Source organism: Perca fluviatilis, chromosome 20, assembly GCF_010015445.1.
Source record: "Perca fluviatilis chromosome 20, GENO_Pfluv_1.0, whole genome shotgun sequence".
Lineage (NCBI taxonomy): Eukaryota > Metazoa > Chordata > Actinopteri > Perciformes > Percidae > Perca > Perca fluviatilis.
Window position 1 is genome coordinate 21,734,828 of NC_053131.1, and position 17,324 is coordinate 21,752,151.

At 41.2% G+C, this 17,324-nt stretch overlaps 3 protein-coding genes across 5 annotated transcripts in view; all 3 read right to left on the reverse strand.

The window, feature by feature from the left end:
- The window catches only part of LOC120548930 (signal-induced proliferation-associated 1-like protein 1), a 37,688-nt gene extending 30,035 nt beyond the window's left edge, over nucleotides 1-7,653 (reverse strand). Inside the window, exon 1 of the mRNA XM_039785435.1 lies at nucleotides 7,495-7,653. The gene's annotated coding sequence lies outside the window, so the exon portion shown is untranslated. The remainder of the gene's footprint in view (nucleotides 1-7,494) is intronic.
- Nucleotides 7,654-9,153: 1,500 nt separating this feature from the next.
- On the reverse strand, nucleotides 9,154-11,110 carry gpx2 (glutathione peroxidase 2). Its single transcript, XM_039787009.1, has 2 exons — nucleotides 10,440-11,110; nucleotides 9,154-9,920 (listed from the first exon to the last, which is right to left on the reverse strand). The coding sequence occupies exons 1-2, from the start codon at nucleotides 10,659-10,661 to the stop codon at nucleotides 9,567-9,569; spliced, it is 576 nt and encodes a 191-aa protein (XP_039642943.1). The 5' UTR covers nucleotides 10,662-11,110; the 3' UTR covers nucleotides 9,154-9,566.
- A 107-nt stretch (nucleotides 11,111-11,217) lies between these two features.
- LOC120549833 (ras-related protein Rab-15-like) lies at nucleotides 11,218-16,771 on the reverse strand. 3 transcript variants are annotated; one of them, XM_039787007.1, is made up of 8 exons: nucleotides 16,653-16,771; nucleotides 16,082-16,176; nucleotides 13,457-13,517; nucleotides 13,308-13,368; nucleotides 13,144-13,221; nucleotides 12,865-12,954; nucleotides 12,252-12,317; nucleotides 11,218-12,123 (listed from the first exon to the last, which is right to left on the reverse strand). In XM_039787007.1, exons 1-8 carry the CDS (start codon nucleotides 16,754-16,756, stop codon nucleotides 11,968-11,970), a joined length of 711 nt encoding a protein of 236 aa, XP_039642941.1. In that variant the 5' UTR covers nucleotides 16,757-16,771; the 3' UTR covers nucleotides 11,218-11,967. The 3 variants fall into 3 exon arrangements, with proteins under 3 accessions (XP_039642941.1, XP_039642942.1, XP_039642940.1); XM_039787008.1 differs by lacking the exon at nucleotides 16,653-16,771 and adding an exon at nucleotides 16,263-16,294; XM_039787006.1 differs by lacking the exon at nucleotides 16,653-16,771 and having other exon boundaries at nucleotides 16,082-16,346.
- Nucleotides 16,772-17,324: the final 553 nt, after the last annotated feature.

A 17,324-nucleotide genomic window follows, 5' to 3' on the forward strand; every position in this document is an offset into this window, starting at 1 on the left:
GGATGATAATGTTGGTTGCTCGACTGGGTCAAAATACCTAGTCATGTTTTTATTAGGGCTGTCAAAATGAATGCATTAATAACGAGTTGACTCAAATTCCTTTTAACGGCACTCATTTATTTTGATGGCGATTAGCGCATGAACGTTCTGTGATTTGGGCCCTGGGCCGCTCTGTAGTTTGGGAAATCAGGAAGCGATGCTGCAGTGGTGGATGGCTAGCAGAAACAACCCTCCTTGAGCAGAAATGGATAAAAAAAAGGGTCTTTTGAATAGCTAGATAATTCAGTTTCAAAGCCCTTTGAGATGGTTCTCTCATCAAGACTAAAGTTATTTGCATACTGTCGATGTGAACTGAGTTACCCCCGGAGTACGTAGAGTCTCAAAAACCACTTGCTGGCCAAACATACGGCCAAAGGCAGGCCATGCTGGATTGTTTGCAATGGAGACGCCTGGACAACTCTACAAGCAACAAACTTTCAACAGCGATAGCCCAAATGCACAAGGTCCACTGTTCTGTGTTGAGCTGCTTAAGAAAATGGGATGTTTAGTTAAAGTTTAGTCATATTTCTCCGCTCCCACGTTGATAAGAGCATTACAAACTTGAAAAGAAATATCCCTTTTAAAGTACATTTAAAAGAGATAAAAAAATGTGCGATTAATTGCGAGTTAACTATGGACAATCATGCGATTAATAACGATTAAATATTGTAATCGATTGACAGCCCTATTTATTAGTCTTCTTGGCTTCCCGATTGCGTAGGATTTGCCTAGGATAGGACTTTATTACTGTATTTCAAACTGCCAAAAGTGAATGAGATTGTATTTATGAGTCTAAGTATGTAGTGTGGGTGTGGGATGAGGACAGGGCCAGGGTGAGAGCACTTAGGTCTTCATGTACAACTGCGTATGAGCAGCAAGGTCAGTCGACAGTGGCCTGACAGATTCTCACAGCAGAGGTGTCAATATGACAGATGCCTGTGATGTTTGGAAGTCATCCACGGCTCTGTCCTCTCACATCCTCTGCCTGATTACACAGGTAGCAACGCTAAGTCACAGAGGACTACAAAGACAGAATTCTGATTAGACCACCCTTACCACAATAAAGCAAAGTACATTTTAATTGATTACAATCTCAGAAATAATCAAGTATTTGAAGAGAGAATCTTATGTGCCCATGCAACACCAACCTTGTACAGTATCTGTTGCTTAAAACACAGACACGTTCACTGAATGCTCAGATCAGATAACAGGCTGGCAAGAGAAAATAATGAAAACACGGTCAGTAACAAAGAAATAGAAAGCTCACAGGGAACTTGAAACCCACAATAGGAACTCTGTATTGCTGAAATGGCATTTTAAAAATGGAATAGTTTGGGAATGACATGTTGGTTTGTTCATTATTTTGACAGGGCTGTCTGGACAGGTTGTGGCAAGGTGTTGTTATAGAAGAAGAGCAGTTGTGATTGTTTGATTAGGCAGGTTTGGGAAGGGTCAGGACCCTGCTGAGCAAACATTAGAAACACGAGCTTCACTGCAGCAGTAGCAGCAGCAGCATTGACCACAGCCTTAAAAAGCACCGCCAGACAATGCAATCAGATCTATCATAAGATACTCTACACATCCTCTGGAGTTCGTTTTCATCGGTCAAACTGATTTATCAATCAATCAACAGCTGCTTGGTCACAAATACACCTCTACAGCAACTAGGGTAAAACACATCAGCTAATTTGATTGCAGAGATGAATTGGGGCAGCCATAATGGAATGAATTTCAACTGTATTAAGGCTTCCCCACAGACTAATATCTGACAGTGCAGCGGCATTCAAAAGGAGAACACAGCAAGCCATTGTGGAAGGCCAGAGTCAAGGTGAAAGCTTGATTAATATCCCCTCACATTGGCCAAATAGCTGCTGTGCTGCCACCAGACATTAATTGTGTGCCTGGTGCAGAAGATGTAATCTACAATTGTGAAATTAACTGTTTCGGTTTGCAAGGATGAAGGCAGAAACATAAGAATAGGATCTCACCAGGTAAGCGATTTAACAAGGTAACAACATGGGCTGCAGTGCTGGGGACAGGGGGAAAGCTTCAGTTCGAGGTGACATCAGGACCAGCGCAGTGAAGAAGGGGGGGGGGGAACAATGTAAGGGCTTATTATCCTCGCAGAAAACCTCAGGGGGATTTTCTGCCATGTCTGCCTGGCTGACTGTGTTGTCCCCTACAGCTCAGAGGGCAGCCTAATTCCCCAACTGAGGACTCAGTGGAAAGCTCAGGTGTGCCTCAGTAATCAGAATTATTTGTCAGAAATGGCAAATAGTTTCTAAATGTACAGTTCAGGACATGGAAAGGCGTGATCAGGACACAAAATCCACAACAACAGCTTAGCAAAGTTATACACGTAAACCATTTTCAGTCATTGATTTTGGCACTGGTCCAGTGCATAGCCCAGTGCACTTCCAGTCCAATTATAAACAGTCAGGCCGCAGAGTTAATCAATTCATAGAGAGTCATTTGGACTGCGATAAGTCAGCTAGTGTTGCATAATAGTGGTGCCCTGCTAAATCAGTCTGTGCCAGAAAACCACAGTGCAAACCTGTACAGCGTTCTGCTGCTGGCCTGCACTGCACTGCACCTACTGGCACACTCTCACAAACAGTGAAAACAAACAGTTCCATGCAAGCCACATCTCATTTTAAACAGCAGCCCAGGGTGCAGTGTTTTCAATACTTTTGTTTTCATAAACACCCAAAAAAGAAATCACGATTTTAAAATACATGACAGCACAAGGCAAGCAAATTAACATCTGCTTTATTAATCAGACAACATCAGACGGTTGTCCCAGTAATTCTACTGTCTTAGTCTTGGCTCATTAGTCTTCTCATTTTATTAAGAACCTTAATGCAAGGATCAGAACGTAAAGCGTCCAAATGACGTAAACATTGCCGGAACGCAGTTCGGCTGCTGTTTTTTCCGACATTGCAATAGAAACGATATGGCAAAATATATATGATATACACATTTTTATATTGTTTTGACGACTATATATATATATCGAACTAAGCAAAAGCATTCTCATATCAATATTCAACTTCAAGAGCTTCTACATGCAAGTATTATACAAACATGTCCATCTTCATATTTACAAGACAGCTTCCAGTTTCAAATGTGTTTCTTGTGTAGAAAAGCTGTAGACCGGGTATCCAGGAATACATCAATGAAACATACAGGAAACAGGCAGCGAGAGGGGAAAGGCTGGGAAAGTAGCCATGTTTGTTATTAGCCAGCCCTATCTGCCTTTTGCACCTGGAGAAATATGGAAAAAAAGACTAGGCCTTATTCATCAGACAGTGTTCTGTTATACACCGTAGACTAATTATTTCAACATCAATATTGAGTATATGTTTTTTTGTTAAAGGCTGAGATAATAACACAGAACTGCATGGACATTCTGCATGAATAGCGACAGTGGGACATTTCTGTCTTCTTACTTCACTCAGTTCACCTGAAACTTCTATTTGTTTAAAAAGTCCTCTAAATCTACCAAAGGCCGCCTTCACAGTGGTCTCATTCTTCCCTCTCGGCTTTACTAAGAGCAAAGCAGGAACTCACAGGGTGGAAATGGATTCCATGGTTCCAGAGCAAAGGATGTGGAATTTTGGAGCAATATGAGGAGGGATTTTCTGAGTTTCAGTACAGGAAACAAAGCACAACACAAACTACAGAAAGAATGCTCTGACTGTATTAGGGAACTTGAAACAGCTCAGGCAGAGTTCAACTTCAGAGAGTAGTGTTTTTCAGGAGAAAACCTCCCATGTTGAATTGTTGTGCCAGCATTCCTGTTTTTACTACAAATCACATGGTAAAAGTGGCTCCTGAAAGAAACAACAACAGTTGTAAGCATGTACAGGAATGAGGACAAGCTGAACAGACCTGCCTATGGATTGAGATCTGTTTTGAGCCTCAGCCATGACCAAGCCCTCATGCATTCCTGCCTGCTTCTCAGATTTCTGTCCACAGGAGGGACGACAGCAAAAAAAACTCTGCGGTTTTTGTATGTGGAATTATTTTCCACCGCTGCCCACATTGGCTCTGCATGGGGCATGGGCCTGTAACTCTGCTTGGTGTTTTGATTCTTCTCAGAGGCTGAGTTCTGTAATCTGTTCCAGGGGAGAGTGTGCAAGCCAAGCACAGAGACAGTGTAGCAACTAGCAGACATGTCGAGACAATACTGAGCATGTCATCGCTGTGTGGCAGCAGGGTAGCCTGCGGCAGCACATTATCTTCTTCATTGTCAGAATTCCAGATTTCATTATGGAAAGTTGTTTGTTTTTTTCACCTTGTCTCACTTTAAGTTATTCTTAAGTGGTCGTTTGTCAAAGTTTTCATTTTTTCTCTAATCTCTAGGCCATGTCGTGCTATTTTCAGCACGTATGAGGTTTGATGGGAGCAGAAAAGGGGAATTACACAGTGTCTGATCTCTGCATGACTGTGGGTTTTGGTTTGGGGCTGAGAGTTGAGAGTTGGAAGCAGCATGACAGAACCCAGTCAGGGAAAGGTTGCTTTAGTTCATGAGTGTATAAGTATTGTAACGGACCACCAAATGGAGACACAACTCAATCAACTAAGGTCCAGATCAGAGTCAATAGCAACACTTTGCACCTGTCCCCCACTACTAAACTCGCTCAGTGGAGGTGACCACTACAGAATCTCCCGCATAGATATTTACAGTGGCCGAAAAATTCCCCAAACTTTGGGGCAGGTGGGGTGAAAAGGAGGGGAATGTTCCTTTGTCTGCACGCATTTACTCTGTGACAGTTTGCTGAAAAGGGATTACATCATCACTATTGTAGCTTCCAAGCCCTCTGCTTTCCTCCATTGGCTGGTATACAGTGGACCGTCCGATCCAGACAAAGACAGAGCATTCCAACAGTTTAGCAAGCAGGAAAACGCAGACCCGTAGTCACACCTCATTACAATCAAACTCATCAACCCCCTCAGTCACCAGCGAAAAAGACAATCACATGCTGGAGGCCATATTACCATCAAGTCATTTGACATCTGACTACAGGCTGACTAATACCAGCCAGACATATCACTCATGTTAAAACTAAAGGAACTTCCTTTTTTTTTTCAACAAAATAAAAAAAAGTGATATATTTCAAACTATGACTGGTTGTGTCAAAACTCGTGAATACATTACTCATTTTGGTGTCTGGCATAGAATAAACAGACATGAAGGAGTTGGCCTTGGAGCTGACATTGGCCACATTGGTGCACCAGATCATCCAGGGCCATATCTGAAGGTCTGTTTAGTTTGTAGTCTTGTCTGTCATCAGTAACAGGCAGCTAGAGCTGACAGGGGCACGGACTTAACAGCAGCATGTAACCAAGAAGCAGTCCATTACTGTGAAAAGTGTGGTCAAAAACTTACTTTATACATTAAAACCATTAAACCAGTTGAGAATAATGCACTTTGAACTTGAGAATTAATCATAACAATAATGCCATTATTCATTATAAAATGTAAACAGTTAATTTAAGCATTTCATCATGATGGCCACTTAGCATAATTGCAGCCCACGCATTCCAGAGTGGCAAATTATAAAGCAGCACAATGCTCCTCTTGTAGTTGTCTTTTATCTTTGCTCGAGCTATTCCCTTCGAGCCAATGCACACGAGACAATAGAAACATGAGCTCAACTTAGCAACAGGAAGCATCCTTCTGTGCACAGTAAAAACACTCTACGACAAATGAAGCACAATAACAATTGTTAGGGTTGTGAGTGAGAAGTATGACGCAAAAAGTGAAAATAGAAACACTGTCCTTCAGTCATAAACCAGGGGGAGGCCTATTTATGCTGATAAGAAAGGTGAGAAGCAATGGCTTTTTTTCTGAAGGAACTTTTAGAGTTTACATGTAGATGAAAATATATCATATGAGCCTCTGCTACTATGGCTGCAAACTAGTCTCCTTAAATGACATGTTTTAAGGCCCACGCAGTAATGGCTTATCCTTGAATGGTAATTTTGTCAGCAGCATAAAACACAGAGTTGTTGGCCCACTGTGAAAGATTAAAACAGAGCATGCTTTCCTCAACAGCGATATAAAGCTGCTGCCTTTGCATTAGAGGAATTCTCTATAAGAAATCCCATCAGAGAAGCAAGAAGCATTCCAGTGTGAATAATAGGTAAAATTTCGACGGGACAAAGCTGAGATTAGACTCACTAGTAAAAATTGCAGTGCAGTGTATGATCAGTCATGCCCACCGCAGGTCAGCTAAGCCTATCAAGAATGCTAAAAATCCTTGATCCTTGCCAAAAGCTAAACTCCAAAGCTTCCTTTTTTGCACCTGACTCATGCAAAATTATCCAACTCCAACAAGCCACTGGAGCAGCCTGCGCTGTGATTCAGTTCGAGGGGAGCCCAATGATTTTGCATGTCCTACCTGTCTATGGTCCTACCTGCATAGTTGTGACTGGTTTGTTACAGCTGATATTTTGTAAAAAAAATGCTGGTTTTGGACACAATACTGCATTGAACTTTGAAAGGTTGGCACACATTGCTGGTTGTTACTATTTAAACAAACCTCTGTTTGCCTTGTTGCCCCCGCATTGCCAAATCTTCCCCATTCCATCATGTAGCCCTGATCTGTATTCTATATCTAATTCAAAACAGTCTCTATGCCCACAGTGGACATAAAATGCTGGCTTTGTGTGTATTCTGAATACATACATTTAGCAAAGGTGGGTCTGATTGGGTTATATCTGATCAAAATGCCATGGCGGACCATGACTAGTAGATACCCTGTGGTACAGAATTTAACATGGTAGGCTATATTGATTAAGATGAACCACATTCACGATGCAATCTTGACCTAATCTGTTCAACAACATGATGAGCCAGGCAATGCTGTAAACAAATCAGAGCTCCCAGGCCAGATGTGGCACAAGGAGATCACCTGCATGAAACACGGGGTACACCATACTGATTACCGGGTGGTGACAGTTACACAAGGAGATATATGTAGTGTGCACGATGCCACCTGTAAATCGTCTCCCCAAAGCAGTGCTAAGAATGCCCTTGACATACACAACGACGACGCGGGTACATAGGCTATATTTTGACAGCCTCAGTGATAGTCTGGTAGAAAGGTTTCTTACCGAGTCTATTTCGTCTACCACCAACCCCATTAGTTAAAATAAAAAGCACTGGCACTGACTGCGCACTGGCTCCACACTGCACCTTGACACAGCACAAAGATGTGCTTTGTCGTTCACGGACAGCCGACAGATGTTGTGTGTAACGTTAGGCACCTTGTACCACGAACAACACCCCGCACATGACTAGCATCACGTTCCCCGGCTCACCTTTTCTCCTTTCTGACTCAAGCTTTTGGATGTCACACACTACGAAGCGGGTTTTCCTCCTTTTGTTTCAACTCGTAACAAGGTCCTTTAAGTCCAAAACACAAACTGCGTAGCGCTCTTTCTTACCTTCTCGGGAAACGTGTTTGCTCCGGTTTAAACCGAAAATGCCCGGTGTCGTCCTCAGAAAGGCAACTTTGAAGTTTGATAGAAAGTTACGGGTTTGCCTCGCTGCGCTATGCAGCTGCTGGAAGGATGAGATCATTCAGGCAGCCTCCCCTCTCTCTCTCTCTCTCTCTCTCTCTCTCTCTCTCTCTCTCTCTATCTCTCTCTCTCCCGGAGTCTCGCGAGAAAGCTTCGTGGGGAAAGCAAACGTTTCCGTGGCAACAGTGCTCACCTGTAGTGGGTAGACGGAGGGGAGGGAAAACGAAGAGCTCTCACTCTGCGTTAAAAACATAGGATGTAAACTCTTTTTACTCCAAACCTTTACTTACATCCTTTTCTTTGTAGGTCCAGTTACACACCTTTTTATGTTTTACTATGTTTAAGTTTGGTCAAATTTCTACTAATAATGAAATGTAGTCACACACATCTCCAGTGCAAGACCCATTTAACCCAGCAACCTTTGATCTAGGCTTACTGTTGCAAATCGCCTGTTAAAAACATGTCATGTTTGTTGAAAGAATTGAGAGAACATTCAAAGCAGTTTCTAAAGCTGTCTTAAGATGAACTTTTACAGTGCCATACAGTGCCAAATGGAGCAATACACATGCACATTTATGCAAGTATTTTCAAGAGATGAAGTTAGAATTTGTTTGCCATTTGATACAAATTTATATGTGATGAGTTGTATTCTATTATTATAATTATTCATTATTTGGTGAGAAATACATTGAGTGATTCTCACATCACTTCAACATAAACGATCTTTGGTGGTATTTTTCTGCAAACTGTGTGCAGCGGTGCAGAGGGCGGAGGAGAGGTCCCTGGTATTCTTCCTCCAATATTTGCTGCTTCTAATAGGCAACATTGCTTACCTGATTGTCAACCGCCTGCCAGCAAGCCTGTGGGAAATACATTAATCAAATGTTCTTTACAACACCACCAATATTTAAATGTGATATGCAAAGACAGTGATACAGGCTGTCTACAAACGGAAATACAACAGTGTCTGGTGACTGAGTGTTTCGCTGTTGTCCCCGCAGCAACCTGCCAAAGACATTAGGGCACTGCCCGGCCTGTGCAGCCTGTAGCTCTGACATCATCAGCCGATGTCGATGTGAGCGGATGTGCAGAAAACCCACTGCTAATCTGCAGACCTTGCAAACAATGCGCACTGTGCATAGGAAATTAAACATTAGAACATTAGACAGTGGCAGTGCGATGCTCTCCTATATGCACGAATTAGGACTTGTCTTTAAATGCCACTGCAGTAGTAAATCATTCCTGCAGCTGTAGGCTACTGGTATCAGCCATGGTGTCAGCATGTCTTAGTTGGAAATTTAGATCCTGTGAATTGGTGGAAAGAGATCTCAACAAATAAAGAACGAATCAGCAGGCTAGAGGATGCATAATGCAGAGGAATGGCCTGTGAGCGTTTTAATGTGCAATGACAACATGTATCCTAATTCCACATCCTCCCCACTATATTTTAAGCATCATTAGTATGCCTACCCTGTTTCAGAAATGACATCTATTTTTGTCAACCTTTTCTTTTTTATCAGAGGCACACATCTTTATAGCAAGTGCCTCACTGGTCCAATTAAAAGAAGATGCATCAGTGAGAGAGAATATTTAGTGTTTTATTCCAGTGCAAACATGTTGTGAGTGTGTGTGTGTGTGTGATGAATGTTAATTCATAAAAGCATGAACACAAGTTATCTTTTTGTATGATCAAATCTGCAGTACCATCTGCTGGCCAGGCTAGCACAGGACAAGAAACAAAAGGACATGCATAAGAAAATACCTGGCTTTAGAAGTGATCATTTCTATGAAGTATACCCACATTTGTACTGTAAAATTAATTTTTACATAGATTGAATTGATTCCTCCACTACTCTTAAGCACTTATAAGGCCTCAGATAATATTCCCTTAGCTTTTAAGAATACCACCCTCATTTAATAAGGCTTAAAAGTGTGGAGCACAGCATATTAGCTTTGACTGTGATGGATGAGAAGTCATTAAGAGGTGGAGGCTATTCTTAGGTCTTGGTTAATCTCAACAGTCTTTGAATGTCAGGCTCTATGTCAATGGTGGGAAACATTTTGCTGTATCTTTTAAAGGGCTCTCCCTCTGGCCCGATGAGGAATTTCTCAAAGTTCCAAGAGATGTCCGTCCTGCTGATGGGACTCCAAACCAGAAATTTGGGGTCCTGCATGAGGGAGGTGGGGTCATCATCGGGATAGGGGAGCTTGTCTTTAAGATAGGCAAAGACTGGATGTGTGTTTGTCCCGTTGACAACACACTTCTCAAAGATGGTAAAGCTGGGCTGAAAGCCGCTGCCTGGACGCACATGCTGCAGGGAACTCAAGATCTCACCATTGTTGCAGTTCTCCTGCGAAACAGTTTCATATTGTGAAAATGATATCATGAATCAAGCTGATTACACTGTAGCAAACAACCCCCCCGCTATAAGAGTGTCAGCAGATACTTAAAATCTAATAGCCTAGTATCAAAGCTGAAGTACCAGCTACTGTTTTCACACTATGCGATCATGCTGTTCTTTTGAACTATTTTATAAATATAATGGCCGACATTCTCACTGGGTAAAGCAAACATGGTTCATTTCCAAACGTAAATATATATTTATATATGATATAGTCAGAAAGATGAAATTGGCTTTAAATATCTGGAATTCAGGTGTAGCTCCAACTATGGAAAACATGTTTTTATCGTCTATCCAGAGGAAGCCCTTAATTGGGTGAAGGTTTGTATAAACAGGTGAACTGCTATATTTCGCATGACTAAACAAAACCATCATCTGTATACATGTATGAGATTTTAGGCTTATATCAAGAGCAGATATTGCAGAGTCATAACAAATTGCCTGAGGAAACCATGCTGCTCAACTCACCTGATAGCCGAACTGGTTACAGGGAAAACCCAGGACCACCAGCCGATGAGGGTACTTGCTCTGAAGCTGGTTGAGCTCACTGAAGTCCCGGGTGGTGGTGCCTCAGAGCGAGGCCACATTCTCTATCAGGACCACCCGGCCCCGAAACACGTTGAAATCCACCGAGTCTCCTTCCAGCGTGGTGGCTCTCAGGTCGTAGAAGGTCTTGGCGATGAACGTCATCTCGACTCCTGTGATTCCTCACTGGAGGCAGACGGGATCCCAACGTGTGACTGCATCCAACCGCTTGGTCACCTGACTCGCTGCCTTTCGTGGGTGTCAAATGGCTCTGCAAGAAACTGATCCTCTCCTGACATACAACGCTCTTTTACAAGTTTCAGATGGAGCAGATTGATGTAACTGATTGTGACACCACACAACACAAGTAGGCCTACATGAAGTAGGTTTTGCGTGATTTACAATGTGCTATCCTATTTTGGATAAGCTTAGAAAAGGGTTGACATTTAGAATTTCCCTGAACCTAAAAAGGTGCCGTCATTGGAATTCTTTTAAAATGTGAGTCGTATCTTGAGTATGTAGGCTACTGTCATGACATGGTCAAATGGTATTATGGGATGTATTCGCAGTTGTATGTATCAGTTTTCTCAGTCATCAAAGATTTAACGTGCACACGCAGCAGGTGATGAAAAATAAATGAACCCATCTTAACTCCCCGTGGACCTAACTTTACTCTCAATCCAAAATTGTGTGACTCAGCAAGGCTCAGATATCCAATTAATTTGTTTTAAATATAGGCAATTGGAATTTATTAACTTACACATAGCAAGATTTTTTGCAACATCCTTGAGTTTCATACGTAACATTAAAATTACATATCCGTGGCACCTCAGCAGACCCCTAAGCAGCAGTAGCACTGCTTAAATGCATAACATACAGTAGGCAATGCCAGTCACGTTCATAATACAAATACATATACATTCAGAATGGTAAACAAACATGCACTGCATTCAGAAAGGTAATTGGACATGGCAAAACACTGTCTCCCTAGACGAAATAAGCCCATTGTGTAAAAGAATCCGCCCTGGTTTGAGTTTCGAGAAGTAAATAATTCAACTCTGTCCTCTGGCTGCCTTGTCGTAGCAAATATACTCTTTTGCAACTTAATAAACTGATTTCTTTTATATGGATCCACAGGTCACCTATTTGTAGATGTATATAGTGCATTTTACCAGGGAACATGTAAAGAGAGTGTGCATTGATAGTTTTACTGGAGCAAATGGAGCTACCTTCATGCACTGTATGCATACTCTTCACTGGCTACAGGGTTCAGTGATCATGCAACAGAATGGGCCCTCTGCTAGTTGCTGCTGCTAACTGCATCTACCACTGCACTGACATATGAAAAGTGAAACCTGGCCAACAGGTCACAGTATCTATGAAGAAAGCGGAGGCGGGCTGGGTCAAGTCACAGTGGGGAACAAATGTCTTTAGCTACAGTATGAGCCATGGTACAGTGATGGCCCTCTTTCTAACAGATGCAGGTCTTGTGAGCGTTGTTGTCGGTGCCTTCACTCTCCTCTTCTTCCAAAACGGCCTTCTCCAGATAATCATCCAGGGATCCCAACAAGTTGTCCATGTCTCTCTTGTGAGCCTGCAGCACCAGTTCTGTCACGCGAGTGAAGGACTAAAGGAAGGAGGAAGTGAAAAATAAATATGTAAGATAATAAATAAGAATTTAGCAGGTAAGTTCCCTGCAGTATGTAAGTCACATTTCTAATGTGACACACAGTTTCTTTGGAGATGCACTCCTACCTCACAGATGTTCATGCTGTTGAAGGCGCTGGTCTCAAAGAACTCCATCCCATAGGTTTCTGCTAGCTGCATTGTCCCGGTGGATACGGTTATAAAGTACAACAAAAGGTATTTTAATAGCCATGGTCAGTTTTATCCGCAAGTAAACAAACACAGGATTTAGGAGACTGGATGAAAGTTGTTATTAACTGGCCTATCAATTTGTTTTTAATGAATTATTCATACAAATGAGCTGATGTGCTGGGTCCACTTTGGAAAAATGTTTAAGAAGAACTCACATTCTGTGTAAGCAAAGTAAGTGGTCATGAAAGCTCTATTAACACAGTATTTATGTACCATAGTTTGTGAAATAATTGCCAAACTAATAAACAAAGCTGTTAGATTTAGCGGTGTATCCTTTAGGAATGTCTGCTTACCATTTAATCCTGGTCACCTTATATAACTCAATGTAAAGCAGAAAAACTTGAAACAATGACTACTGGGTACTTTAGGATCTTTTTGTATATCTAAAACATCACTTATGAAGTTATATTATGTTATTAAGTAAGTTACATGTAAAAAAAAAAAAAAAAAGACTACTTAAAAAAACTAATAAAACAAGGTTGAATCAAACCTTGTTTCCTTGGTCCTTTGTCACCTGCCTCCTGAGCTCCTCATCACACTTGTTTCCTACCAAGATCCTTTGCACCTTGTCTTGGGCATACTGCAAAACACAACAACACAAAAAACAAAAGTCAAGACAGACAGCAAAGAGATAAGGGACTTCATCATCTTGTCACTCACACTAAGCCACTGGGTGTGCAGCAAGCCTCAGCAGTGCACTGAGAGTTGGTACAAATACTGGGTCAGTGTGAAGGCCAAGGGAGTGAAATGAGAGTGCTTATCGCCTTACTTCATCCACATCACTGGCCCACTTCACTAGGTGCTGAAAGGATGACTCGCTTGTGATGTCGTATACAAAGATGATACCCTGGACAAGAATCAACGAAGAAGGATTAAACAATGAATGCTACAGTAACCCATGAAGGTAACTTGTTGTTCATATGGAGGGATCACCTGTGCACGCCTGTAGTACTGTTTGGTGATGGTGTGATAACGTTCCTGACCTGCCGTGTCCCTGCACAGACGGCCAAACCCAGCAGAAGAAGATCACACAATATGCACGTCAGCATACTGAGAATGCAATTAAATCATACATAACTTACCATATCTGTACTCGCACCCTGATTCCATCTAGTTCTAGTGTTTTCATTTTAAAATCTACTCCTGCCAACAACAAAAAAAAAGAAAGAAGAAAATTACATTTAATTCCACAGAAAAGCAGAGTCAACAACACATAACAGAAGCAATTTGTGATGCTACTGCAAACACCTTAACAAGGTCAAACTGGAATCACTTATGCAACTGTGACAAATTGATGCAAAAATCCTGCTTTGTGCTATTTTCCATGGGCTATTGTGTGTTTGTAAGCACTTAATGAGTCTTGCTCAGAGACACTATTATCCCTAATGAATAGTATCTCAAGCACTGCATAGTGTCAGCTTTTAAATCACTGTGTCTCCACAAGGGGGTTGCAACTGATGTGAGCTGCAGCTGTGTGTTTTTACTGCTGGGTAAAGCAGTAGAGTTAAGAAACTTCTTAACGAGAGAGTTAAGAAATGTGACAGAATAGCACCAGCTGCCAACCTGTTTATCTTCTTAAATCAATTTTAGTTTAATTTGTATGCCGAGCCCACTCTGAAAACTCAGTTTCATTGTTCATGCTACATACTGTGTATATTAGATGTTTAAAATGTATATACTGTAGTACAGTGCTAAATATACTATGTGGTATATTATTTTCTTTCAGATTATTTTTTTGGGCTTTTCCACCTTTAATTTGATAGGACAGCTAGGTGAGAAAGGGGAGAGAGAGGGGGAAGTCATGCAGGAAATCGTCACAGGTCGGACTCAAACCCTGGACCTCTGCGTCGAGGCATAAGTCTCTCAGTATATGTGTGCCTGCTCTACCCACTGAGCCAACCCGGCCACTGGCATATTATTTTCAATAATGATTCATCTGATTATTTTCCTGATTATACAGTTAATTGATAGGAAAAGCATGTTCATAACATTAGCACTGTTCTATTCATGTGTCCATGTGAGCCATGACAGTGCAGATTCATTTCCTGTCAATGGACTAATCAATTAGTTGGCTAATCATTTCAGCTTCACTATACTAAATGGACTGTATTTATATAGCACCTTTCTAGTCTTAACGACTACTCAAAGCACTGTCACATAGTACAGGAACCAATCACACACATTCATACACTGGTGGCCAAGCCTGCCATACAAGGTGGCTCCTGTTTATCAGATAAACATTCACACACATTTACACACAGATGGCGCAGCATTGAGAGCAATTCGGGGTTCAGTGCCTTGCCCAAGGACACTTTGACATGGAACTGAAGGGCAAGGGATCGAACCACCAACCTTCCGATTGATTGGTAAGCAACAGCTCTTACCACATGAGCCACAGCCGCCCCTATACACCCGTTTTTGTAATTCCTTTTCAAGTTCCGCTATGAAGGATACATAAATAGTCAAAGACTCCGTTGGCTGGCAGAATTTCTGTTTGACACATTATATTCAAATGTGATTGATTTGAACGTTAAGGCTTTAGTGAATCAGAAAATGTGCCTTCTAATCTACATCCCAGTAAAATTATATAAAAATTGTAATCGTGTTCCTTTAGTCACTGTTGATGAGATAAGATGAGACTAATATTTGGCTTGAGGAGAGACTAGTTGAAATTCAAATGTATTTAATACAATACTAAAGAATAAATCACTATTTTACGGTGTGTTCATTTATGGTGTGTTTCACCTTTAAAACATGGATTCTTGTGGACCACAAAGCCTTTTTACCACCTTACCACTGACACAAGCTTGCATATTAATGTCACATTCTTGCTTCCCTTGTGTTTGTTTATTTAATATAATTAAAGGGAAGAGGGAAGCTGTCCAATGTAACCAATAATTATGACATCAGGGATCTTTATGCAATGAGAATTTACTTACCATGCACTTTCTCAAATAACTGGCTTTAATCCCATGTAAAGCTCTCCTCAAATCAGCTCTCCGGCTTGCAGTTCACAAACCTGTTAACCTGAACTCACTCTACACTACAGCACTTTCTCTTACAGTCCCAACTAACTATATAGCCTACAATGAACGTTTTTCTTTGCTTTACTCTTAGTGTAAAACTGCCACACAATTTTCCTCCAAGTCATTCGTTTATCAAACAGTCAGGAAAAGAGGCAGCAGTGATATGAAGCACTAATGTGCATATCAATCTACAAGTACCATTTTCTGAATAATAAACAGGATAAAAACACTTTGATGTTGACATTCCTTTCCATTGTTACTGTGACAGTTAACAGCTTTTTCAGACCTCTCTTACATCCTTTATTAACTAAAGGATGTATGAGAGGTATGGCCCTTTCTTTCTTTCTTTCTTTCTTTCTTTCTTTAGGGACATATCTTTGTTAGAAAATGTAATATTTTAGGATCTGTGTAGCTTTCTTAAGACATTTTCAGTCAGTTTCAGGGCTGTTAAGACCTGAGGCACTTTGTACTAACTTAATCCTACTAGCCAAGTAGGCCAGCTTACACATTTTGAAAATTATAGGGTCTAACTGTTTTAGAAAGTTTAGTTAAAAAGTTGCCATCTCGACATTCATTCTGTAAAAAGGTATCCACCGATGTTTATCCGGTTCAATCTGCAGCTAACATGAAGCCATGGGAGTTTGGAAACAGGCGTCACTGAAAACTTGTTGGATGGCTTACCGATGGTGGAAATATGTGAAGGATCAAATTCACTTTCTGTGAACCTTCGCAACACGCACGTCTTCCCAACCCCCGAGTCTCCGAGCATGAGCAACCTGAACAAAAAGTCGTACTGTTTAGCCATGACCAAAAACCTAAAATGTAGAAGAAAACATGACTCTTCCATGTAGCTTTGGCTCACTGCAGTGTGCTGCCTCCAGGGTCCCTCGGACAATCGTACTTCTATACTCGGGATTTGTAAATTAGTCATTTAGAAGAACTCGCAACAATTCGCACTATTTTACAAAGCGGGTTGTTTGATCAGTTTTTTTCCTAGAAATATTCCTAGAAATATAGCAGGGAATTTTGTGTTTCGGTTAGAGTTTAGCGTGTATTTAAACACAATGGGATAAATGCATCACCTTTGCTTTATGTTTTGTTCTGGCCTTAGTACTCTTTTCACTGCGTAAAAAAATACATTTGAACTTCCCGTAATTTCAACGTATCGCTGGGACATTACACCCTAATTTAAGAGAATTTACACAAGCTGGTGCCAGCTGGTGCGACAGGCTGCTGTGTTCTAAAACATTACCTACTGTCCCAGAAGGCAGCATACAACCTGCATCCTTGAAGAGGCTGCTTCTTGCTGTGGGAGCGTGAACTTGGACAATCACACTGGGCTGATCCCAAAATCATTTTTTTTTTTTTTTAACAAACTAGTAGGCCTACAGTGCCCGTTGAAAATGTGCCTGTTTGGAAGGGGCCGTGGAATTGCTGGTTGTAGTATTCTCCAAAACCAAATTGTAACCCTAAATGACTTAAAGAAGGACCCCCCAAACACCTTAATATGCAACTCCACTGTTGCCTAATACTGACTTAGAGAGGCTAGGCTAGCTACTTCTACATCAGAGGAAGACATGATTTTACACGTTCTCTGTCAGGTAGCCTACCTGGTGTCAGAACATTCTGACACCAAACGTAATGTTAGTGGAGAATATTAAATCCTTAATTCATGACAATTTTTTTATTTAATCTTATATTTGAATTAAAAAAATATCTTAAAATGTGTAGACTATAACTGCAGAATCAGGCTTTAAAAATAATCAACAAAGTCCCTGACTATTCTTGATTTAATGCAATGCCCCATTGGAGGATATGACGTCATTGTCCTCAATAGTAGCATTAGTACCTGCACCCGTCTCCTGAGTGAGAAATCAGAATTGTCTTTGTAACCCTGCCACCACAATTCAAATATATAAATCTA